This window comes from Mya arenaria, chromosome 3, assembly GCF_026914265.1.
Source record: "Mya arenaria isolate MELC-2E11 chromosome 3, ASM2691426v1".
In the NCBI taxonomy this organism is placed as follows: domain Eukaryota; kingdom Metazoa; phylum Mollusca; class Bivalvia; order Myida; family Myidae; genus Mya; species Mya arenaria.
Genome location: NC_069124.1, coordinates 20,305,072 through 20,331,051, shown reverse-complemented (window position 1 = coordinate 20,331,051; position 25,980 = coordinate 20,305,072). Strand labels below are relative to the sequence as shown.

At 34.0% G+C, this 25,980-nt stretch overlaps 1 protein-coding gene and 2 long non-coding RNA genes across 3 annotated transcripts; all 3 read right to left on the bottom strand.

Annotated features, from left to right (window-relative positions):
* Positions 1–3,924: 3,924 nt before the first annotated feature.
* LOC128225587 (uncharacterized) lies at positions 3,925–8,417 on the bottom strand. The gene is made up of 3 exons (XR_008259659.1): positions 8,314–8,417; positions 7,791–7,916; positions 3,925–4,832 (listed from the first exon to the last, which is right to left on the bottom strand). It is a non-coding gene; the product is annotated as an uncharacterized LOC128225587 (long non-coding RNA).
* Positions 8,418–9,054: 637 nt separating this feature from the next.
* LOC128225798 (uncharacterized) lies at positions 9,055–20,557 on the bottom strand. The gene is made up of 11 exons (XM_052935696.1): positions 20,476–20,557; positions 18,077–18,208; positions 16,084–16,221; positions 15,784–15,921; positions 15,098–15,172; positions 14,274–14,348; positions 12,642–12,716; positions 11,164–11,337; positions 10,774–10,806; positions 10,002–10,194; positions 9,055–9,753 (listed from the first exon to the last, which is right to left on the bottom strand). The coding sequence occupies exons 2-11, from the start codon at positions 18,118–18,120 to the stop codon at positions 9,055–9,057; spliced, it is 1,644 nt and encodes a 547-aa protein (XP_052791656.1). The 5' UTR covers positions 18,121–18,208; positions 20,476–20,557.
* A 606-nt stretch (positions 20,558–21,163) lies between these two features.
* LOC128227445 (uncharacterized) lies at positions 21,164–23,600 on the bottom strand. Its single transcript, XR_008259820.1, has 3 exons — positions 23,491–23,600; positions 23,206–23,248; positions 21,164–21,295 (listed from the first exon to the last, which is right to left on the bottom strand). It is a non-coding gene; the product is annotated as an uncharacterized LOC128227445 (long non-coding RNA).
* Positions 23,601–25,980: the final 2,380 nt, after the last annotated feature.

Below are 25,980 nucleotides of genomic sequence, written 5' to 3'. Positions count from 1 at the left end.
CATGGGGCTTTGATATTCAGCATTGGGCTTTAACATTCAGCATGGGGCTTAACTAGTCAGCATGGGACGTAAACATTCAGCATGGGTATTAAATATTCAGCATGGGGCTTAAACATTCAACATGGGGATTAGATATTCAGATGTGGCTTAAACATTCAGAATTGGGCTTAAACATTCAGCATGTGGCTTAAACATTCAGAATTGGGCGTAAACATTCAGCATGGGGCTTAAACATTCAGCATTGGGCTTAACCATTCAGCATGGGGCTTAAGCATTCAGCATTAAACTTAAACATTCGACATGGGGGTTTAAACATTCAGCATGGGGCTTAAACATTCAGCATTCGGCTTAAACATTTAGCATTGGGTTTAAAAAGTCAGCATTGGGTTTAAACATTCAGTGTTCGGCTAAGCCACTCATCATGAGGCGTCAGGTTTCAGCATTTGGGATACAACACCCAGCTTGTGATTCAAGCAATCGGCATGGGGCTTAAATATTTAGCATGGGGCTGAAGCATTCAGCATCGGGCTGAAACCTTTTTCATGGGTCGGAACCATTCAGCATAGGCTTAAACCATCAGCATTGAGCTGAAACATTCAGTCTGGGGCATAAACACTCAGCATGGGGCTAAACATTCAGCATGGAGAATTAAACATTCATCATTGGGCTTAAACATTCAGCATTGGGCTTAAACATTCAGAACTGGGCTTAAACATTTAGCATGTGGCTTTAACATTCAGCATGGGTCTTATACATCCAAATTAGGCTTGAACATTCAGCATGGGGCTTAAACATTCAGCCTTGGGCTTAAACATTTCGCATCGGGCTAAAACATTCAACATGTGGCATTAAACATTCAGCATGTGGCTTTGACATTCAGCATTGGGCTTAAACATTCAGCATGGAGCTTAAACATTCAGCATGGGGCTTAAACATTCAGCATTGGGCTTAAACATTCAGCATTGGGCTTAAACATTCAGCATTGGGTTTAAACATTCAGTGTTGGGCTGAAACAGTCAGCATGAGGCGTCAGATTTCAATATTTGGGATATAACACTCAGTTTGCGATTGAAGCAATCAGCATGGGGCTAAAATATTTAGCGTGAGGCTGAAACATTCAGCATCGGGCTGAAACATTTTTCATGGGTCTGAACGACTTAACATGGGGCTAAATATTCAGCATGAGGCGTTAAGGTTCAGCATTGGGATAAAACACTCAGCATGAGGCTTAAAGCCTTGGGTCAAAACACTCAGCATGGGGCTCAATATTTATCATAGAGCTGAAACACTCAACATCGGGCTGAAACTTTTTTCATTGGTCTGAATCATTCAGCATTTAGCATGAGGCTGAAACGTTCAGCATGCCGCAAAAACATTCAGCAAGGAGTCGGTTTGTTTTGCATGGGGCTACACTAATTAGCATGGGTCGAGACATTTAGCATTTGGCTGAAAGTTTTAGCATTGGGCTGAAACATTTAGCTTGGGGGTAAAACATTAAGCATGGGGCTAAAACATTTAGCATGGAGCTGAAACGTTTAGCTTTGGGCTGAATCATTAAGCATGGGGTTAGCCATGTCCAAACCAGCGTTTGTCTGAATATTGATCTATTTACTTAGAAGCCATATATTTCCGTATGGTTTATCAGTCTGACGCCTCATGCAGCAATTACCACTCTGTTCAGTACACCATAGACAACGTTTATCTCTATCTACTTCCGGCAGATACATTAACAAAGATTAAAATACAACCTACATTTTCAGCCAATGAAATTGCAGATAGGCAGTCATTAAAAACTATGCTTAATCATAAAGAATTTCACCTTTTGTGAGTGTTTAAGGTTCGCGTACTGCCACTTATCCGATACACATTCCCTCCGTCAGACTTTGCGTTGACAATGTGTAAGCCAACGAGGTAGTTTTTTTTTGACAGTAAGATGACCTAAAGAAATATTTATATGATTGAGAAGGGCCACTCCATCCGTTCTGATTCATTAAAATGTAACTTCGTGTCATTAAACTTTCACATAAATAAACATTAACTTCGTTCGAAGATATTTCAATAATCTTCCTGGTTAAAGGAGTACAATATAGGTTGATGTAAAAAGATAATCTATGGTCATGTTTAACTGATTTGGTTTTAATGATCAAAACAAAAAGCATATGATTTAGGTACAAATAAAAATAAAAATAAAAGCGATATTTGGCGCATTTTAACCGGAAAATTTATGGCCACGTAGCTATTAATGAAAAAAATGACATTTATGAAGGTTAATAATTTGTTTATCAGTATACCTTTATTATATGTTTTTTTATAGTGTTCATGTTTAAAGATCAAATGAGTTAAACATGAAAATGCATTAAAATTAAACAAATACTTTCAAAGTATATCAACCGATATTGTGCGCCTTAAAAGCGCGCCGATCTATCATGTATTCGCATATAATCTACTTTCGTTGTTGGACAATAGTTTTGTTGCGAGTATAATTGATTCGATTAATAATGAATTCGTAAATGTGTTTTGCATTTTGTTTGAAATTTTATTTCAGAAAACCTCACATAATTATCTTAATCCTTTAAGAAATAGGGTATATCCTCAAACTTGTTATTCATTCACATTTCCACATTTTGTAGAAATTTTCATTTTCAAGAACAATGTAATACTTTGAATGCATTCGGAAAATACACGTCGACTTACAATCTGTTTGACTAATCTGAAAATAATACGTGCATTTTGAACTGTTTTTTGCTAGTTCGACAAGTATACACACAGCAATTTTAAACCAGAAAACTTACTAGGTTATAACCTAAATTTACAGGCAATGAGATCGCACAGTATACCGCTTACAAAAATTACAGTTTAACAGATACGATTTGCTTCCCCGCTTCCTGAAAGCATGTTCCAATCGAAGTTATTTCGAACATGTATAGTAATTCCTTAAATTTAAAAAAAGGCTCGCACTTTTACAGAAAAGCATATATTTTTCTCATAATCTCCTCCAACCCTTCTCAGAACGTTTTGACTTGGTTTGAAATTAGGCTCTTTGTTAACTACTTCTAAAACAATTCTTGAATGTAATGACAAACTAACTGCAGATTTATCTGATGCACAAATTATAGGTTTTCGATTTGATAATAAAAGCTGTCTGCCAAGATAAAGGACAAGGGTATAAAGATTAATAATAAAATTGACACGATTCTTAAGACCTCAATCTATAAATCGGTATTTAAATGTTTTGAAGATTTTAAGTTTAGTTCGATTTAATCTTTCATTCTCTTTGACGATTTTTTTTTCAAATGATTCGAATGTCACGGTATACGGTTGCATATGATTGCATTCAGGCCTTGATTTTAATATGGTGTGATGACGCTCATTTGAACCCTGACATACATCTATAACGTATTCCTCTTACTGCATCACCAGCTGGAAGATTTTTTCGTAGGATAATTGACTTATAAAGATTCGTTTAGTCCACATTAAACTTAAGCAACCAAAATATTTTTAGCAAACGTTTTTGTCTCGTTCCTATAATGCCTGCAACTGTTTTCAACCACAAAATGCAATGAAATATTGAAGTTGATGATGACAGTACAGATAAAATAATAATAAGTGGTTTTATCAATTTAATTTGACAGGGAGTTTTCTTGGAAGCACACACTCTATCCAATGTATGCAAATATGCTATGCTATTTCGGTTAGTTTGAAACTGCCCTAGCATCGGCCTTTTTGTTCATATTTTATTTATAGGATCATACGTGGTTGACCATGGCTTTTGGTTGATAATTGTCCCAGTGGAAGGAATATATGACCAAATAATACCATGGTCAACCATGTATTATTCTATAATTAATCCATAGATGGCAATATTATATAGTGTGACCACTCGCCAAATATCCAAATATAGCATAACTGTTAGTGTAACTATCAAGTAACTTATTAATTTAAACTGATTATGATTTAGACAGGCATCGCTTTCACTTACAAACTATATTAAATAAAATAGTTTAAGTGTTATAATTGGACCGTTACTCACTTACATTTTTCACAAAGTGTTGTTAACAGAATCACTTCATCAACCCGAAATGAGAATGTTTGCAGTTTCGCAGGATCATGTTCATGTTCTCAGAAATTTTATGTAACGACAACAGATACAGTTTAAGTAAAGGTATTTAAGAGTTTTTGCAAAGGAATGAATTAAATGCTTTTTATATCAATTACATAATTATGTAGATAAATTTGTCATGTCTGAAAAATGGTCGTAGATTGTTAGTTTTTTTTAACAATACTCTGTATGATATTTACGAAAGAGATGTTAGTAGTATTAAGTATGCTTCAAACTCCATGTGAATAACACAGGTATATGAATGAATGTAATTTTCTACTATATTTTTACACATATTCTTAATTGTTATTTTATTTCGATAGAAAGAGCACAAAATACAATTTAACTTATGGTTAGATTTCATTATTAGGTCCCTTTTCAAACATATAATACAATGTGCAAAATGGTTTCTGACTAATATATAAAAAACAAGTCTCTGAATGTCCATTTAAGTCTTCTTCCCTTGTGCAACACCTTTGGAAAGCATAGGTCCACCTTTATGTAGATAAATTGGAGGCCAGACAATGTAATCTACGAGGGGTCCTGCCTTTGTGTACGGCTTGTATACGCTCATGTCAAAACGCATGTTTTCTGTAACCTCCATGAAGTCGACGTATATGGGTGGGTTGTGCGAACGGGCAGTCCAGCAAAACAGTGAACATTTCGAGATGTAATTACGTATTTCGTCTGCTTGGTTTGAACCCATCTCCTTGAGCACAACGTTACATATTGCCTATTGAGTTACAATAATAAATACTTTTGTTATTTGTGTCACTATAAACATGTATTTCTGTATTACACCTGTTATTATTTAAGACAAAGTATATCAACAAAATTCATTATAAAGAATGGAAATATATTGGTAGCGACCATCAATGTCGAGCAAAATGTAACACGAATGTGAAAAGGGCAAACCTGTCGCTTTAGGTTCATGATTCATAAGGTGGTCTTAATGTCTCTGAATATAAACGTGTGATTAAAAACTTCATCCATGATCTGATTATTAACTGTATTAATTTGTTTAATGCACGTGAAATAAATTCAACTGACATGTTGCAATGTCAAAGGGGCGTAACTCTAGTTAAATTGGCGAGATTTATCTGACGATCAAACTTTCCTGGACGTTGTGATTACATACACTGTCATCAAGTTTTATTATTATTCTGCGAACAAAAAATATGTTATAGTTTTCACAAATAAGAAAAAAATCAGTTTTAACGTTTAATTATCATAGCTTTATTTAAAGCTGCACTCTCACAGATATACCATTTTTACAACTTTTTTTTTTTTGTCTTGGAAAGAGCAAATGTTTGCGTAAATATCTGCAAACAAATGATATAAGATTGCTGACAAAAAATCAGATCATAGATTTTCATATTCCCGTTTGAAAATTAATAATTTATGGCTTAAACCGTTAGTAACGGTTTAGAAAAAATGCATAAAACATCAATTTTTGAACTTAAGTATAAAATTCTGCGATCTAATTTTGTCAGCAGTCTTATAGAACTGGTTTCCATGGTTTTTGCAAAAAATAGCTCGTTCCAAGACAAAAAATAAAAAAGTTGTCATAACCTTCAATCTGTGAGATTGCAGCTTTAATACGGTGATTGTTTCCAATGTCAAGCTTGCCTTGACTGTCAGTGGAATCAAAATTCCGAGTGAATAATAGACTCTTTAGTAACTGTCTTAATCAGTTAAGATGTTGTCGTCGACGCCGTCCAATTAAACCTATTAAGTCGGCAAAATCAAGTTAGCCTCCGTTATTAAATCGATATGTAAATCGAATATAGGAACAAAGTAATATTTCTCTCATCCAAAATGCCTACTTTGGATTCCTTCATTTGAATACATTTTTCGTGCCCTTTAAAATCGTTCACCAACGTATAACTGTAGTAATGGTTTTGAGGAAGAAAAACATTTGTATAAGATCATAGCAGTTTTTCTCTGTCAAATTACCAAGAAGAGGTATAAACTTGAAACATCCCTGTTTTAAATATATTAGTACATGGAAATCATATTGAAGTGCTTAACATATAAATAAGAATAATTACTGTTGTTATCTCTTAAATATGCTCTTGGTAATACGAATCGTAACACTATTACTTGGCAATAGATCATAGCCACCAGGGGCGTATCTTGACGAATATATATGTGTAGGCCACATTTTAGGGGGCCCGCGGGGCATGCTTCCCACCCCAAGGAAATTTTGCTTAGCTAGGTGATTGTAGATGCGTTTTGGCGTATATTTCGTTGTTGTAAAAAAACATTAAAGAGAGCAACAATATCATTATGTTTTACCTTAAATCAATTTTGTACGTATATTAGCTAAAGAAGACCGGCCAAAGAAGTAAAACATTGAACATTTTATTTATTAAATTTCACTCAATATTAATGCATTTTGTTACCACGCGGTCAGCATCTATGATCATGCTCTTGTGGCTGTGCATTTGGGCCAAGGATGACAACGGTCGCTTTTCATTGTCGTTCGCAGGAAGTTTTTTTATTCGTTTCATTCCACTTAACGACCTTTAACAAAGAGGCTGATGTAGGTGGCATAGTAAGAAGAACCTCGAATATTGTAAATATGCTAGGGTACAGGTCTTGTTGGTCTGTTTCGTGGTATCTCGTAATCAAGATAAACTTGCGGCTGCGATGCTCCATCTCACATTCCATTCTGTTTTAAATGTGTCAAATGTTTTGTGGCGATCAGGGGCCTTAGCAGCATACATTGTTGGCAGCATGTAATCCTTTCCAGTTTTGAAGGCAATGCATGTTGTGCACTGTATCTGTCTTTGAAGACATTGAACAAGGTTATTCTGAAGTAGTCAGATGGTGTCTGCACCTCAGGATTTGCTCTGGTTTGCTGTCGACGAACTCTTCTTGGCATTGATGGTTGAATGTCGAAGCCTGAGCTTATATCTGTTACTTTCATGTACAGTCCATTCTACACATCAGGTTTCAAGAGCGTGGACCACTTTGGGGAACGCATTTTGGAACGTTTCGAGTGCGCCCGCATGTCTGAACCATCGTGTCTCACATAACGAGCGAAGCTTAATGCGCCGATTCATTTCCTCTTTCGTTGCGACTTCTTTAGAAAGCTCGTCCTGGAACGCTGCTAGACGATTTGCTGAAAACTTGAACAAGAATCCAATGTCCCGAACTGGGTCCATCATAGTTCGGACACTCGGATGGAAACTGGTACTGGAGGCATGATTGCCAAGTTCCTTCTAGCATTGTTGTTTGGTATCTTCATTTATTGAAGTCAAAGTGAAACTATCGAAAAGAGGATACGTAGGAGTATGTTCGGCAATATTGGCGCCAAACCGTTTACAATTTCAAATAATATAGCGCCCGTAGACTTTAACCAAGCCGATTGGAAATGTTTAATGTACTGCGTAAACGCGCAGACTACTGGTATGCAACTTCCGATTAATTATATACGAAACATTAACGTCGCGCGAAAATGTACATTAGATCGAAGGAAAACGATATATTTGAAATACCAGGTTTCCTATATATTAAAGCGCATTTGTCGGAATTTCATATTAAGCTCCTCACCCTCCATTGCCTTCAGTTTTTATTGCAGATTTGGCATTTTTATTTTTTCGGTTTTTCTGAAAAATGTGTCGGCCGCGGCCTACACGGCCTATAGGAAGCTACGCCCCTGGCCACATTAGATTCAAATACTTACCTTTATCACTTGATCCGCCAAGTCGGATTGAATCCCGCGTCTGATGTCCTCGATAAACTGCTTTTGTGCTGTAGGTAGCTCATCAAATTGAAATTGTATGATTTCACTTCTCTCTTCATACTCTACCTACAAACCAGCCTTTTTTTAGTAACAAAACAATATCCCAACAAGCATTTCTATAATATTAAAAACATGAACAATTATTAAAATTTTGTGCTGGTACATATGAATAGTTCATTGGTTCTAACTCAGTACGGGTCTCAAAAGTTGTTGTGATGAAGGAACTTTATAAAACTATTTTACGAAATTCATTAACAAGCATAAAGGCTAGAAATAAAATAAATTACAAATTGTCGAATAACAACACTGAAAGAGAAAATTAATAAAATTGAGTACGGCGGCAGGATTTCATATTTCAGTTCTTCATGATTTTAAGCATTTTATTTGTCGAAATGTTTCGCTTTCAGAAAAAATGTTTACTAGGAAGCATTTAGGTAGAATGATGCTTCTCTCCAGGCTTTACCTTCTCTATATAGTGTGCGTCTTTTTGTTCTGTGTTGAAAGTTGTGGTATCTGGATCAACTTCCTCGTCTTTGCGTTCACCAAGTTCAGAGTCCACCTCTGCCTATACATGTTTAAAAAAAAGCGTTTCATCCTGTCAGTACACTAACTCAATAAACAGTGTGCAAAAATAACAGCTAATTAGCAACATAAGTAGTTTTGGTAAGTACTTACGGTAAACATTCCTCTACCTACGACTAGTATTGATACCTCTAAAATTATTTGCTCATAATGCATATAGTAAACCATTATTAGCAATGAAATATATAATTTGAAATATATATATAATCCTGTTTTAAAACATTAAAATATATAATTTATCAACTAATGATTATGCATCAAAATGTTCAAGGCCTGCAACATCAGAGTGTACCATTCCGATATTGCTTGCATGTGTTTCTAAAACGCAGGTTGAAGCATGTGTTAAAATTTATTTGTGTTTCTTCATCAAATGAATACTCAATTGGAAACTACAGGAAGAAGCGCCAGTAACCAAACCCTTTTTATAGTTACACGGCGTATACCTGATATACACTGATCGAGAGACACACACAACAAAAACACAACACGGAGAGACCAAATATGCAAATAACCAAACTATCTTCACAGGCAAATGCTTGGTCCACCGGTTTCTCAAGTATAACCATAGCACGCATGAGTGAATTTAAGGTTTAAAACTATTCGTTTAGTCAGGGGGGGTTTACTATATGAAACTCATAAAACTACAAGTTACCTCTTTTTCGGTGTGTTCCTGTTCATTCCGTCCATTGTCTTGAATTACTTTACTATTGCTGGTACTTTCAATTTTTGAAGGAAGGTTTTGGTAAGTATCGGTTTCGTCGGTCTGTTTACCATCGGTTTTATTTGATGTTGATGAATCATTATCGCCAGGCTCTAACCGTTTCTCATGAAACCCATTCTCGCCTTGGGTATGGTTAATATTTGCATTGATTGTGGGAGCTGTTTTTTGATTAGCTCTTTCATCAGTTGTTTTTGAATCAGTTGTCTCCATTTTGCCAGGCTTTAACTGGTTGTCCTTGTTCCCATTCTCGCTTTGACTTTGGTTGGTACTTTTATTTTCTTTAGCAAGATTTTCGTGCGAAGCTTGGGCATCGCCCTGTTCACCAGTTTTTTTATTCGGTGTGGATGGATCATTATTACAATGCTTTATCGGTTTATTGACATCTGAAGGGTCTCCAAACTTACCAGTTGCTAGAACATCTTTCGTGCATGCAGGGTTTTCAATGTGTGTATCAACAAGTTTCAACGCACGTTCGTCAAATTTAAGTGTTGGGTAAGTTCGAGCTTTTCTCACTTTAAACCTGACAACCATTTTTGTAAGACCATCTGTTATTGCATCGGCATGTCGTTTTGCTACGTTTTCACAAATTATATCAACATCCTGCAAGACAAGAGCAGTTTTGCGATGCAAACACGATACATTCGGTCGACATTGAATAACTACCGAGCTACACTATCTAGTAAAAACAAAAACTTTGGCTAGCATGATTCTTATAACACACACTTTAAAGATCAATTATATTAAATATCATTTCAAAAAAACGACATAATTAAACATATTTATAATTGTTTGAGATTCTTGTTAGCTTTTTTTTATTTACAATAAAGTAGTAAATATAAAAAATTAACCTTTAAAATCTTAAGCATGAATTGAATTTTATTCTTTTCTTCGTCATCCTTCACTGTCTCATATGCGTCGGTCCAATCGTTATCATATATCTCACTGAACACTTCTGCAAGTTTTGATGGACGGTTTAGATCTCCCAAGCCAGCAATGTTTGCTCTGTTATAGGTAAGGCTTATGCCAGAAATTTTGCTCAATCTGTTGGTGCAAATGAGGATTAAGTAAAAGGTAATTTTTAAAGCTATACTCATATTGCGTTTTCTATTTTTGCAATCATCAATAAGATGTTTTCCTATCTTATAGTTATATAATGGATGTATACTGTGTGTGTGTGGGGGGGGGTTAATATGCACAATTATTCAGCAGTTGTATTCATGTTTTAGTCTCGGGAGATAATTCCAAAAGGCATTTTGCGTTGAAATGAACAAACGCTATTTTTATTGTGTTGAACTTTTCAGATTGAAAGAATAAAATAAGAAAGAGCACCGCGGATAGAATAATTACGGTCCGCTGTTGTTGTGTTTTCGGACATACTATTTGCTAATCGCTATTTATATTCACGACAGTGTTGTGGGCCTTGCTGTTATGTGCTTTTGTCTCTGACAAAACGTGTTTCAAATTCAATCGATTTTGCCTTTGTTGTCATGTTTAAAGATTTAACACAACGGTGTAATGTATAAGACTTTTATTAATATATAACATACATCATATATTTACCCTAACATATAATGTCTAAATTCTAAAATGCTATGAGCAGTAACACAGTAACCTACTTACCGCTGCATTTCAGCCTTCAGTTTGGCTATCTCGCTGAAAATTAATTTTAAGTAAAGTTCAATGTTACGTAGAATAACACAATCAGTTTTTATCAAAGTTCTTTAACACTTAAACAGTTGTACATATTTGCAATATGGTAAATTTGTTTTGTGTTAAACCATTATCATCCTATCCAAATAAGTTCCTGCAGTATATATTATACATCGGGGAACATATTTCATGCTTCGTTCTACTTCCTGTTTAATGCAACCATATTTTATTAATTGCTTGAATCCTCTTACTTTAACTCATAACACCGTGATGTTCGTGATCGTTATTGCACTCTTGGCTTGACTTTTTAAATAAACATAATATACAATGTTTTAGCATAACCAATAACGCACAGCTCACCATTGATTTTGTATGTCCTTCTCGGCCACTCTGGTCATTCCTTCCAATTTGTCATTATTCCTGGCTATAGTTTGTTCGTGTTCTTTACACTTGTCTTCACTCGTATTATAATTCTTTTTTAAAAGTTGCAGTTCATTATTTTGCTTGGACAACTCGCTTTCTTTATCCGCCAAACTAACAAGAACAAATGAGGTCTGACACAATTCATGCTTTGAAAAGATACACAGTATATGTATATGTAAGATGCTGCCTCACTACTGCAAAAGAATCGACAATCCGAAAAACTAGTAATCAATAATACTTTTGTTTTAGACTTTAAGATAACCATTGGTAAAATGCAGTTTAACACAAAACAAAACGTTTGATCGCCTTTAACTACAAAGGTAAATTTAGAAAATATCTAGTAGATAATCATTACCAACGTTTTTTTTCTAGTCAAAACGCTAAGGCCTTCTGATTTCAAACAAGTAGATTTTGCAGGTGTTTATTTTTCAATCAAAACAAAACTTAAATCAATAGAATATTGGAAATGGCTCCAATAAACATTAAATATTTACACCTCAACTTTCATTCTTTAAATGAACTGCCTTTCGGCAATTGCGGTTATCATTTGATGAACAACGCAACATCTTCGGATATTTTCGGATCGCAATTCATCACATAACAATATTACATAAAAATTGTTCATCTTGTTATTGTTGTGTTGTCTCAGGAAGTCCCGTAAAATGTAAATCAACATTTTAGAAAGTGTTTATTTATGATGTGTTTAATGTATTTCTGTCATAAGTGTTTCAATTTAACGTTTAATAATGATTTCAAGTTGTTTATCTTTTCCCGCGTTATTGTGACATCATTTAATAAACTGTTTCCGGTTACAGTCGGGTGGTTTCATTTACAGAATGTGTAAGAACGTATTACGGACATGAAATGAAGTATTGTTTTAACATTTCTTTAACGAAATAATGAACTATTGGTGTACATATAAATAATTAATTGCGGGTGTGATTACATTATCGAGGATATGAACGCAATTCGGTTTCGACACACCCCACACAGCTCAATTGCGTTCATACCCCGATAATGACAACAAACCGGCAAATTCATTCCTTGATTATTACATAAAGCAGACCTTATTTCATCAATGGTTTCAGAAAAATTGATTGTTTATATATGTAATACTATTCAACTAGTTTGTTTTAATTTGTTCATTATCAATATTCAACGATGTAAGAGCAAGCTTAACGACAGGATTAAGGTTAAGACTAGCTTGGTAGATGGTATTTAACGACACCGGTTGAGTGTGAATACTTTTAATCTGGAAACCTCTTCGCAGTTATTACGACAAGATTTGGTCTAAAGATTAATGAAATGGAGATGCGCGTAGAGAACTAGACTTCGTTTAAAGCAATTTTTGAAACGTATGACGGACAACCACGGTACAAACCATTTAGTTACATGTTACAAATAAGGGTACATACTGTTTGTCTAATTTGTCTTTTTCCGCTTCCAGCATTCGCCTATCAATCAGAAGTGTTTTAGTTTCGGATGTCAGTCTGAAAAAAAGGTTTATTTCTCAATAGAAATCAAAGTGATAGTCAAACAACATTTGTTTTTGATACAAGCTGCAAGGAAACTATGTATGTATCTTTAACGCAAAGGTGCTGCAACCGTACTTTTAAAAATGCCGAAAACTATGTTTCGTATGAAGGACACCAAGTTTAGTTTGAAAGAACACGGCTTTTCTATGAGACAAGAAGAACACTGTAAACCTTTTAGCACCCACCAATCATTTAAGTTGTTTGTGTGTTAAGCTATCTAATACACGTTTACAATCGTATTTTTCAGTTATTGTCTGTAATTCATATTTACCATAAATGTATTATTTAGTAAGTAGTTGAATCTTCATCACTCAATATTTATGATTGTGTTACACGTGTATGTATTGATGTAGAACAAGAGTGTCATTTTAATCAACTATGAAAAGGCCTTTGTGCCAAGTTATTATATAAATGTAAACACCAATATCAGGTCGCCGTTAGTACCTAGAATTTATTACCTAATATTATAATATTTCAACATAGATCCACATAGTAAGTACATCACAATTTATAATATATACTTACAATGAGCAATGCAACTCCTGTTACAAAATAACACATAACGGCTAATACGTGTAAAGAAAAAGATTAATTATAATTAAAAAAAGACAAAATATGAAAGCATAAATCGTTGCTTTACTGCCAGAGTGTTTTACTACAAAATTGTACTAAACAATTAAGGCTGGTAATGCATTAAGTAATCTTTAATATCAGTCTTCTAAAGAAAAATGAATAAATACAATTATATTTACCATTAACAGTCACATATTTGTTTTAAAAAAATGTTAATAAATATCATAATGTAGATGAATTAAATTGCCATGATCTACTCAGGTCATCCAAATGTTTTTATTATAGGGTCACTATTTGGATTATTCGTAAAATGTCAATTATATGCTATTTCAGTATTGCTTAATCGTTTTGTTCAAAGCGTATTTTTAACTCCTGCTTATGTGCGACCTTAACAATGAACTTTTTAATGTCTTTTTTATTGATTTGTTTCATCATCGTCCTGAACAAATCTCGAAAAATATCTTAGATTTTAATATCATTGTTAATACTTCGTCAATGTTTAAAAAGTATTTATATTGTGTAGGTAAAGGCTTGACCAATGAAGGGTTTTGAATATGATGAAGAATTTAAACATGCTGCATTCTTTACTAGTATAACACAATCTTTTGATGTATCCTCTTACAAGATATTGCTGTCAGTTTTTGTAAAAAATTGTTTCACGTGACGTTGATATCATTATTATTCTGGTCAGTCTAGAACATTCTGGACAGTTTGGAACAGCAGCTTTAGTGAAAGAAGACACAGTATACTGAATTTATTTCTTAAAATTATATATTACTGTTCTAAGTTTGACATTAAATGATAAACTCTGACAAACGATTCCACACTTAGAACAGATTTTATATCATGCGACTAAATGTATTTGAACTGAGGGATTGCGTTTCGCTGCATTGCAGGATTAAACCCACTTACATCCATACTCTACATTATTATACATACTTTATTTCTATATTGGTCAATTCCGCCTTTAGTGTTTCATGCTCCTTCCGCAATCTGTCTACTTCTGCAGCTAATCTTAAATTAAAATGGTTTTGGACGTGATTGTCTGTTCTCATATACCTAGATTATATTTCAAGTTTATTTTAAATTCGACACCCGTTTATTAACATTCCTTTGAAAGCAATTATATAACTAAAAAACACTTGCAACCAAATTGAATGTGAAACAAAACTATGAAGATAAGTGCATGACATGGTGGTCTCTCACATTAAATAAGGTTTGTATCTGAAAAAAGGACTTATCAATGTTTTGAATATTCCGAAGCCATTCTAACGAGGTTATTAAATACTGAATAGAAATGATATTTAATAATAAAATAGGCTAAATGTGACTGAAGTTAAAACTGCATTACAAATTCTAAATGATGCCAGTAAATATGAGAAATTCTACTTCAGAATTGAATAACCTTGTCATTTGACATTTGATCTTAGTTTGTTTTAACCCTTGCATCAGATAACTTGGATACCATGATTAAATTAGTCCGTCTAAACATTAAATGTCCTATGCGCCCTTTAAAAGTAGTGAACGAACACAATGAAACAGTGAATATATTTCTTAAATGTTCGTATTTAGTGTTTTGAGCTTAATTAGACCATAAGGCTCGGACAAAATATTCAGTTGCTGTAAATATGACAGAAAAACACTCTTAGAACAAACTTGAATGCAAGAGACAAACGGACCTGAACTTGAATGTTGCATATTGCATATTACAGGGTTAATATCATAATGCATGCAAAGGTCATGCTCCATAGTATAATACATACTTCCTTTCGTTATCAATCATTTCCGCCTGGAGCCTTCCAAATTCCTTCTGTAATCTTTCTTCTTCATCTGCAAAACTTGATAAAGGAAAAAGTGAATGACATGTTGTCGCATACATTATAGAGAGTATGAGTCAAAAAAGTCTTAATCAATGTTTTGAACATTCCGAAACACTGCCAACAGGGTTATTTAATATTCCACCAAAAGTATATGGAATACTAATTATAATATTGAATGAACATTTTTTTAAATGATGATGTAATGACAATATAGTACTTAACACGTAAAACAATGTGAAGGAAATTATGTTCCGAAACATGTGAGCATTTATTCGTTATTCTGTAGTTCAAAAGACATCGAATCATGATTTTGTCGGGTTTATGTATTGGTGACCTTTGAATAGCGATTTTTGTCCGTTTTCACTGATCGCAAGATATGATTCAAATTGAATATAAATTAACTTTAATGTTCGAATCTCCCTCGTAGATGAAAATGATAACTAAATATAGAGATGGTTCTTTTCAGATAACAATGTGAGCAATGAAGTAAAGCACACAACGACACCATGGCTATGCCAATTAAGAAACCGGACAAATCATTGAAAATCCTTTATATATAATTTGATTTGTATGTTGTTGTTTCACCATATCAATATCATAAGGTGTTTGTATTGTTGGAGTTTTTCTACCTGATAAGCCTTTTGCTGTCGTGGTCTTTAAGCATCTTGGAATAGTTTGTGTACGTTCTCGTGTTGTTTTCAGTCAGTTTTCTCAGCCTTGTTAACTCCTGCTTCATCTCACTTATTGACCCTGGGGCTACTTCAAACCTGTGTTGCAATAACAACTGACTTTACAAACTTGATCCACATTATAAAAGGATTCCTCACAATCAACATTAACAAAACAAGTTGACATTTTTTATGCAAGGCTTAAGCTCCATAATACTGTCAACATCATTTGGTTGAATTCTTATATCAAAATTAACTTACCCGACAGTGTTTTGATCAATAATAACAGTAACTTTGTCTTCTAGCACAGAAACCCTCCCACGTTCAAAGACACAGCGTAATTCATACTCTCTAACCTCTTCTTGTAAGGTATGATACATGTTGTCTTCGTCCTTGTGTCTATAATATATGATTATTCACATAGATTGGTACCTGTCGTAACATTAGCTGAATAACATTCGAAATCAACTTTCTGAAAAGCCAACCGAGCTATTTTCAGAGCTACGTTTGTTGCCATTGAATGCATTAATTTAACAAAAAGTTAAACCCAAAGAAACCGTAGGGAGGTATTATTATAAAAAATGAATTTATTGTAACGTTTTTGTTCTATTGATTGGAGGTGTTCATACAACAAAAGTATCGTGATAAAACCCGGATGTTTCTGTAATGTTGTTATACCATCATATATATATATATATATATATATATATATATATATATATATATATATATATATATATATATATATATATATTACTCTTTTAGCTGACCAAATGCTGTCATTATAAATTGAATATTACAGGTAATTATCAGAAACACTAAAACACCTTTCTTTAAAGGTAATATTTTTACTTAAGCTCTAATTGCCTGACTTAATTCATTATGGCTAAACCAAAAATTCCTTCGCAACCTTTAATATCACAAACGTGTTTTAAAAATTAGTAGGGGATGGATTGTCAGTATGCACTTTTTAAGTAGTTACATGTTCTGTGCATAGTTATGGTTAGAATCAGTTTTTTTCTAGGGCTTTTGGAATACAGACTGGAGTAAGTAATAAAGGCAAACTATTTAATTTAATGCTTTAGTTAAGGGGCTTTTAGACAACTGGTCATATTATAAACGATTTTTGGGATTTTTTACAATATACTTATACTTATAAACATATACTTATACAATAAAGCCGAAATACTGAACACATCAAATGACTTTAAAACGTTTGAAAAATGTACTCCACAAAAGGTAAATTTCAACCAAATTTTTATTTAATTCGACCCAGAATTCTTAAAGTTTACGTACCGCCGGCGTTTTTTTTTATTTTCAAACAGCGCTCAACGAAATTTGAATTTTAATGTTGGATGGCGCATTTAACAACTGAATCATGCTATAACAAAAACTAGAAGGTATACTCATTTCATTTATTTGGTTTAGAAATCATAATGAAGTTATCAACACACCAGTTAGCATCCAACGATATACACATATTTCAGTCCAGATTGCAGTACTATCGATCTAGCAAATGTTGTATCATCCCTGCCATTATAGTTACAGATGAAATGTGTTTGAGAATTTTGCCTATATATGATTGTTTATGACCTAGCAGGTAGCGAAGGACGACAAACATTAAAAGGTACATAATGCTTAACTTGAGCACTATGGAACAATTTCAAATGTATATATGTCCGAGCATTCAGGCCAAAAAGACAACAGAACGCTATATGGCCACATGTCGAGCTCTTTGAAAGAGCCTTTCAACAGTACTCATTTTGACATTCAACCTCTAAGTGGGACTTTGATCTTGGTGGTACAGATCTTGGGCTTGTGTGTGACATGCTGTCTCATCTTGGTGAGATTTCAAGGCAAGGTTTTTGAAATTCTTGAAATTCATGGTCAAAATACAGCCCGGACAAGGATCATTTAAACATTTGACCACTAAAAGCGACCTTGATGTTTGAGTTGCAGACCTAGGTCTTTTTAAATCTTATAATAAAATGGCAAGGTACAGACCGGACTAGGATCGTTTCAACCTTCAAACTCTTAGCTTAACTTTGCTCTTTGAGGTATAGACATCGGGCATTTTGTTTGAAAATCCTAACTGAAGCACATTCGCAAGGACGCACGCACATCCACGGAACCGCCATTGTGACAACTATGTCTCGCTCACCTTAAGCGGGATCAACAAATATCTTGTAAAAAGTAACTTAAAAAATGCAACTATTTTCCCACAAATTATGTTAATAACGTGAATACAATTTACCTTTTCGTTCCTTTTTCTAATTTTGCAAATGAATCAGTAATCATTTTTTCCTTTTTCTGGCAAAACTTTTCAAAGTCCACAAATAGATCCCTCAGCGATGCTACTTCTCTTTTTACCCTGTCTTGGTAATTTCTGAAATACAAGTTTACTCCTGTTTAATTATGTGGTTAGGGAGTGCCAATAATCGCTAATTTCATTTCCATTTTAACGGTCTCTATGAAACTCTATAAAGAAACCCAAGGCATAATGACTTATTTGATTCATTTCGAAAGATATTTCTAATAAAATAATATAAACTATATTGTTATGTAAAGAATATGTTTTTGAACATGCGTCTATAATTGTCGCCTTGCTTGTTATTAAAATCCTACTTGTTCTAATAAACTTGTATCATTCTATTAACACATTTTCTTTCATCATAACTTGCATAAGAGACTTTGGTTTCTTTCAAAAACGGTTCATCACTTTTGCTTATGCAGTAATGTTTCAAATATTTAGCCGCCATTCTGCACAACGTATATAGTACAAAAAGTCACCTTATGGGCATTTTCAACTTTGTCAACACTCGTATCTGCGACGACTTCCGAACAATAAATTTTCAAGTTAATGGTAAATCATAATTTGCCAATACGAAACACAGTTCTTTGCTTAGTTACCAGATGTTTTCTTAAAGCCACGTAATACGGCAATAGAAATACCAGTAACTTATAATCTGTTTGGATGCGAGGTAAAAGAGCGAATTTCAAAAAAAGTCTTTTTACTATTTGATTTGACTCCCACAATAAAACGAAACACGTTTAAAAATTATATAAAATTGCAGCTATTGAGCCCTTATCATAGAATTCATCTGAACATATTTGTCTTTATTCTTTTGGTGGTAACTTGTGACAAAACTGAAAATTTAGACCAGGAAAATAATGAAAGGCTTACTCCAAATGCCTTTTGCATGTTATTAATCAATTGATTGTAGTCTCAAAACGGTCCTTACAAATATAATATTTTCTCATAAAGAATCTAAATATGTATGACAACGAAAAAAACGGTGTTTTATCGCAAACAATGCAAAATAGGCCTTTGTATTTCTAAACTATTCTTCTCTTTCAAGTGACGATGAAATACTTTTTGCTTTGCAAACTTAATACATTTTTTAATTATTTTAAATGAAAATAAACTTGATAAGTTATATAACAACTCTGCAAAACGTATGACGTTTTAAAGCAGTGCTTTGTTCATCAAAATTGTGTTCTTATATGTGATTGAATACTGAGTGTTTGTTTTAAAGCTGTTAAGCTTGTTCTATTTACATTACGAAGGGCAAGCAAAGCGAACGCAATTATAGGTATATATCGACGCAATGGCTTTGCACCTTATTTCAACAGACAAATGGAAATAGGTCCTGAGTAATTGGTCCGGTATATTCACAGCACACCAGCCTATAATCAGTGCGTTGTTGACACTACAACACATTTTATAAACTGGTCGCATTTTAACAAAAAACTTGAAATAATGAACATTCGTTGACATACACATAATTTCATATTGTTTCTAGTAATGATATCATAATCTTACGAAGGCTCGAAAATGTTCTTCTTAACCTCTGACGGTTTTAGAAATGCTTTATAGGGTCCGCTTTTTCCAAATATTTACTTCCATACCACCCGCTTAATAATATGAAATAAAACAGCGCTTAATATGCAGACAAAAGAAAACTCAGATTGGGTTGCCTCACCATAAAAATAGTGTATTTCAACCATAATAACGTATCTAAAGATGTTATTGAATTAATCAAAAAGCACAAAATCTCCAGGCTTAGATATGTTCAACATATGTTCATTTTCATAGCAGTATAAAAGAGGTCTGCGAGTAAAGATGCATAGTAAGCTCCAATTGGAATACCTTTTGTTTACTTACTTATTTTACCAAATTTAAAAAAAAAAATAGTTCAGTACAAAAATGAATACGTCAATGACATATGTGCACGTCCAATAAATATATTTATCTGTGCGATCATTCGTAAAAAAGGCCTTTTAGTCATTAGCTGCAATACAAGTTGTTTATTCCTTAATAATGGTGGTTCGAGATGTCATTGCCAATAGCTCCGACCCATGAAATATTCTTCGAATTGCCAGTAAATGCAGCTTTGATACATACTTCCTTAATATTTGTAAGTCTACATCGCAACTATCCCCGTATACCATGAATAATAATAGGTGTATGTTGTCTAATTGGTTATGCTAAATTGTTTAAAGAACTCAATTGTTAAAAGTTTGAAGAAAATTTTGTATTATCACTATTAATAATAGATACTAGTTGAATTTAACCTTTAAAGTTACTTCAAGTTATTGAGGGGAAAATCTTACTATGCATGCACATATAACACTCTAATATATAATACATACTTCTTTTTCTTCTCCTCTTCTTTTTCTTTTTCCGCCTTGAGTGTTTCAAGTGACCTCTGTAATACGTCGACATTTTCTGAAAATCTTATAAAATAAAAAGGTGCTGTTTAATGATTTATGTCCTCATACTCGTTCATTAAATTTCAATGTGTTCGTATTGTCCTTACATTTGATCTAGAAAATCCTTTGAGAACAATTATATAATAAGACATAACTCTTACAAGCATTTAAAACTTGTTGAAATATTCTAAGGAAATCGTAAATGACAAAGGGCTCCATACATTTAAAGGTGTATGTACAAAGGTCTTCATGATTGTTTTGTATATTCCACAACCATGCCAACGAGTTATTTAATACTACTTTAAAATGTTACGGAATACTAATTATGCAATTGCAAGTTAGTCAAAGATGGTCCAACAATGTACTTTCCATTTCTGACAGTGCAAACATACGACATGAAACAGTTTCTAACGAATATACTAAGACTTGTTTGGTATAAGGTAGTTAAAAACTCTCAGATCACGATTTTGTCGAAATAAAAACGCAGTTGTCAAATGTGGGATGTTCTAAACTTTACACAGCAATTTTAAAAAATGACTTCAATGTCTTAAAGGACATGCAGATGGAAATGATGCCTATACATTTAAAGGATTCTTTGCACATCATTATGTGTAATTGGAGGGTCTACCTTTCTTCCGTTTCCTTTAATTTTGAAAATACAGCAGTGACCTCTTTTTCCTTCTGTTGGCAGGTATTTGCAAAGTCCACACACTCATCCTTCAGCGATTCTATTTCCCTTTTAACCTTCTCTTGGTACAATCTGAAATTATTATTGTACTTCTGTAAGATATAGAGGATTATTGTTTGTTTCAGTGTAATGTCGTAATATATTTCATCAAGTGAGCATCTTAGGCATTAATTCACGAGTGGCGTAGCCATTGGTGCTCACGAGGTGAACTATATTGCGATCTTGCACAGAAACCCCTATTTTTTATTTTTTATTATTGTGTGCCTATAAATTATGTAAAATAACATTTAATGGTTATTTAACAGAAAAGCGCGCCATATTCTATGCCAAGTGTCACGACACTTCGGAAAAGACGTCTTTGAAATTATGTTCAAGCCCTGTGCGCGCTGACGTTTGATTTGGAAATGAGAGCGGGATCAATTTAAAAACAGTGAGCAATATCAAACTGTGTTTTAACTGTTTGAAATAGTGATATATCATTTTAATTTTACTGATATATATGTATATCTATTAATCCTGGTAAGTATATCATAAAATGTGGTACAGGGTATAACTCGTGTATATATATATTAAACAAAACTGTTCTTTGAAATCCATTTAAATGATGCAACATCCTTTTCTTGTTTAGGTGATTCCGGTATATGACCGTTTAGCGTTTTGACTTGCTCGTTGTTTTTTTCATAGATGATTCCGCTGCCTGACCGTCAGGTGTTTCAACATACAATGTCAAAACATTTCGAGTGTTTGATCTTGCCTTGACCGCTCAAATTCGGTCAAAAGGGTCAGTACCTTTGTTTGTTCATGTCCTGGCCCCAATTTCACGAAACTTCTTAACCTTAATGGGCTAAAGAAGCGTGTTTCAATAAGTCGAAATACATGCTTGAATTGGGTTTTGATTGATAATAAATGGTTTATTGTGATTATCATAACGATTATTCCAATCTAAAGTATAAACACTCGTCAAGAAGTAAATATTACGCAAATTATTGGAATACAAAAATAGTGAGTTTAGCTTAACTATGTTATAAGGGACTTAAGAAGTTTCGCAAATACCGGATTCTGATTGTTGATTGTTTGATCTTATAATCCGTTGTTTGCTCCTGCGGTGACCACTCAAACAATTTGGAAATGGAGGTTTCCGATGTTTGTTAATTTGATGACCTATTAAACACGTTGGAAACGGACAAAATGTATGTTTGCTGTTGTTGTGACCCACCAGACTCCTTCGTGTCGGGCGATTTCGATATTTGGTCCTGTGGTGATCCACCAGACACGTTGTAAACGGGCAAATTCTGTGATTATGAGTTACTCTTGAAACGGGCAATTGTGTGTGTTCCGGTGGTAACCTATCAGACACGTTAATAACGGAATATTTTGAGTGCGCTTGTTCCATATGCGTGTTTGAACTGGACAACTTATGTATCTTATAGTACGGTTACTCATCATGCTCCTCAGATGTCAACTAGTTCGGGTCTCATGTAACTAGATACATATTGCCGAGTCTAGACATGGATTAGGTGTAACGTTACCAGTCGCTTTATTTGACTGTTATTCATATATTTGCCGGGAATGCAGTTCCTGGATTAGCATGTGTTGTTTCCTAGTACAACGCTTTAGCAACTTGTAATAACAACAGTGTCCCTATATGACATTTTGCATTAGCATGGACACGTTGTTGTGTTTTTGCACAATTAATTACTGAGATTAAAGAAAGCAGACTTAAATACTTATCTCTCATGTTGCATGCTGTAGATACAAACACACATGTAAGAATTGCAATGCTACAGTGTGCGTTTATTTTTTTTTTAAATAGATATGTTTTCATCAATTATTTCTTTTAAGCACAAAGATGCAAAAGTTTCAAGACATTGTATTTAAGTAAGAACTCTTAAATCAAATTAAAACTATTTAAGTTAGAACTCTAAAATCAAATTAAAACTATTTAAGTTAGAACTCTAAAATCAAACTAAAACTAAACTTACTCAAAAGTATTTGTAAATTGATTTTCCTCTTCCATTGTGATTTCTAAAAATGAAGAAAAATAAACTAGGAAGTATTTTACATGGTCTTTATTTCGTTAAACAGTTGCTACTTTCGATTTCATTTTAGTGATTAAAGATAAATAAGAAGGTTATAAGTACAATGTGTATATCCATATGTACCCGTTATCATACGAAACAAGATATTCTTCCTTCTTGTGAAAGTGTACAATAATCATATCTATCAACTTAATATTATAAATTTGAACAAAATCTCAAATCGCTTACCTGCATATTATTTCATTAAATTCAGAAGTCCTTTTTATACAAGTAGGTGTTTGGTTTATCAGTAAAGATAATCACTTTAGTCAGTACACCTTATACAACGCCAATCTCCATCGACCATATAATACATTACCGTTTACTCCGTTTGAGGACGTTCAATTAAACCTTATGGTTATAGCGCTGTGTTTATCCCTGTATTTAGATCGAATATTCTTCCGTTATAGGAAGACATATTGGTCAGTAATGTTTTTGATAAACGTTATGTAGAGTAGCTGGTATTTTTCATGTAAACCTCATTAATACTAAGAAATATATTTTAAGATAATAAAAGGGATATAATCACTTTTTCATGCTGTCAGTTTTAATTCAACAGATACGTTTTATAAGGCTCGTTTGGTATATGTGATTCATATACCGTGTACTGGTTCAACAGGCTCATTTCGTACATGTGATATACATGTCTGCCCGTGTAGTGTAACAACAGTATATGTTATTTCCATGCCTGACTGAGTAATATAACAACAGGCTCGTTTGATATAGGTGTGTCATATTGTTAATTGCTTCTACGTGCGTGCAAAGTGTTTGTGACTCTAATATTTGACGGCTTATTTCTACGGACCGTGTAGTTTTATAACTGGCTCGTTTGGTATAGGTGGTTCTCATGTCTGACAGAGTACTGTTTCAACAGGCTCAATTCGTATTGGTGATACCCATGTCTGTCCGTTAAGTGGTTCAACAGGCTCATTTTGTATGAGTAATTCCATTGTCTGACCATGTAGTGTTTTAACATACTCCTTTTGTTTTAGAGATTCCGGCGTCTTACCGTTTAATGTTTTAAATGATAGTTTTATTTATGTTATTCATATTATTGACCTAGTACTGTTTCAAAAGGAGGTTCGTTTCGTAAAGGTTATATTCATGACTGGCCGTGTAGTGTAACAACACACTCGATTATTTTAGGTGATATCCATGCCTGACCATATAGATTAACAACAGATTCGTTTCGTATGGGTGATATCCATGCCTGACAGTGTAGTGTAACTACAGACTCGTTCCGTATAGGGTATTATCATGCCTGGCAGTGTAGTGTAACTACAGACTCGTTTCGTATAGGGTATTTCCATGCCTGACAGTGTAACTACATAATCGTTTCGTATAGACTATATCCATGCCTGGCCGTGTAGTGTAACTTCAGACTCGTTTCGTATAATTAATTTCCATGCTTGGCCGTGTAGTGTAACTACAGACTCGTTTCGTATAGGCTATTTCCATGCCTGGCCTTGTAGTGTAACTACAGACTCGTTTCGTATAGGTTATTTCCATGCCTGGCCGTGTAGTGTAACTACAGACTCGTTTCGTATAGGTTATTTCCATGCCTGGCCGTGTAGTGTAACTACAGACTCGTTTCGTATAGGTTATTTCCATGCCTGGCCGTGTAGTGTAACTACAGACTCGTTTGTATAGATTATTTCCATGCCTGGCCGTGTAGTGTAACTACTGACTCGTTTTGTATAGGTTATATCCATGCATGTCCGTGTAGTGTAACTACAGACTCGTTTTGTATAGGTTATATCCATGCCTGGCCGTTTAGTGTAACAACATACTCGTTTGGTATAGGTTATTTCCATGCCTGGCTGTGTAGTGTAACTACAGACTCGTTTCCTACAGGCTATTTCCATGCCTGGCCGTGTAGTGTAACTACAGACTCGTTTCGTATAGGTTATTTCCATGCCTGGCCGTGTAGTGTAACTACAGACTCGTTTCGTATAGGTTATTTCCATGCCTGGCCGTGTAGTGTAACTACAGACTCGTTTTGTATAGATTATTTCCATGACTGGTCGTGCAGTGTAACAGACACGTTTTTAAATGGTTATTTCTGTGTATGATCGAGTAGAGTAACAACATACGCATTTGGTATAGGTGATTCGAATGCATCACCGTGTAGTGTTTCACTAGCCTCAAATCTCATTTCGTATAAGTGATTCCCATATATGACTCTGTATTGTGTTAACAATCTCGTTGTGTGGTTTCACGACGGCCATTTGAATCAGAAAATTAATTCGAAAATAACCTTCATTCACAGCCAATAAGATCGTCTATCGCATGTTAATATGTGTACCTCTTTGACTTTAAGACTTGAAGTATTACAACTTTATAGACATGACATCATGAGTCTGAGACACGTATGAAGTTTTTAGGCTATAATTACATATATCAATATGCCACAGCTCTGAAAGTACATAAAAAAGCATTTTACATAAAAGTTAACAATTAACTCAGTATATTTTCTATAATATTTTGAGAATCAATATTCCAAATAAGTAATACATTTTTTTTAGCGGCCGTACTAATACATCATATAATCTTATTAAAACAATACAAACATCATATACAAAACAGGTACAAACACAAATCATATCGCATTACATATAATCTAACTCAACAGCTGTAGGCCAAACCGCCTTTATATGCTCCCTGACAGATGCATCCAAC

Coding starts and splice junctions, on each gene's coding strand:
- LOC128225798 (XM_052935696.1), bottom strand. CDS start 18,120: ATGATTACTGATTCATTTGCAAAATTAGAAAAAGGAACGAAAAG. Junction 12,717..14,273: donor TTGACCAATATAGAAATAAA/GTATGTATAATA, acceptor CCTTTTTTTCAG/ACTGACATCCGAAACTAAAA. Junction 9,754..10,001: donor TCATGCTTAAGATTTTAAAG/GTTAATTTTTTA, acceptor CTTGTCTTGCAG/GATGTTGATATAATTTGTGA.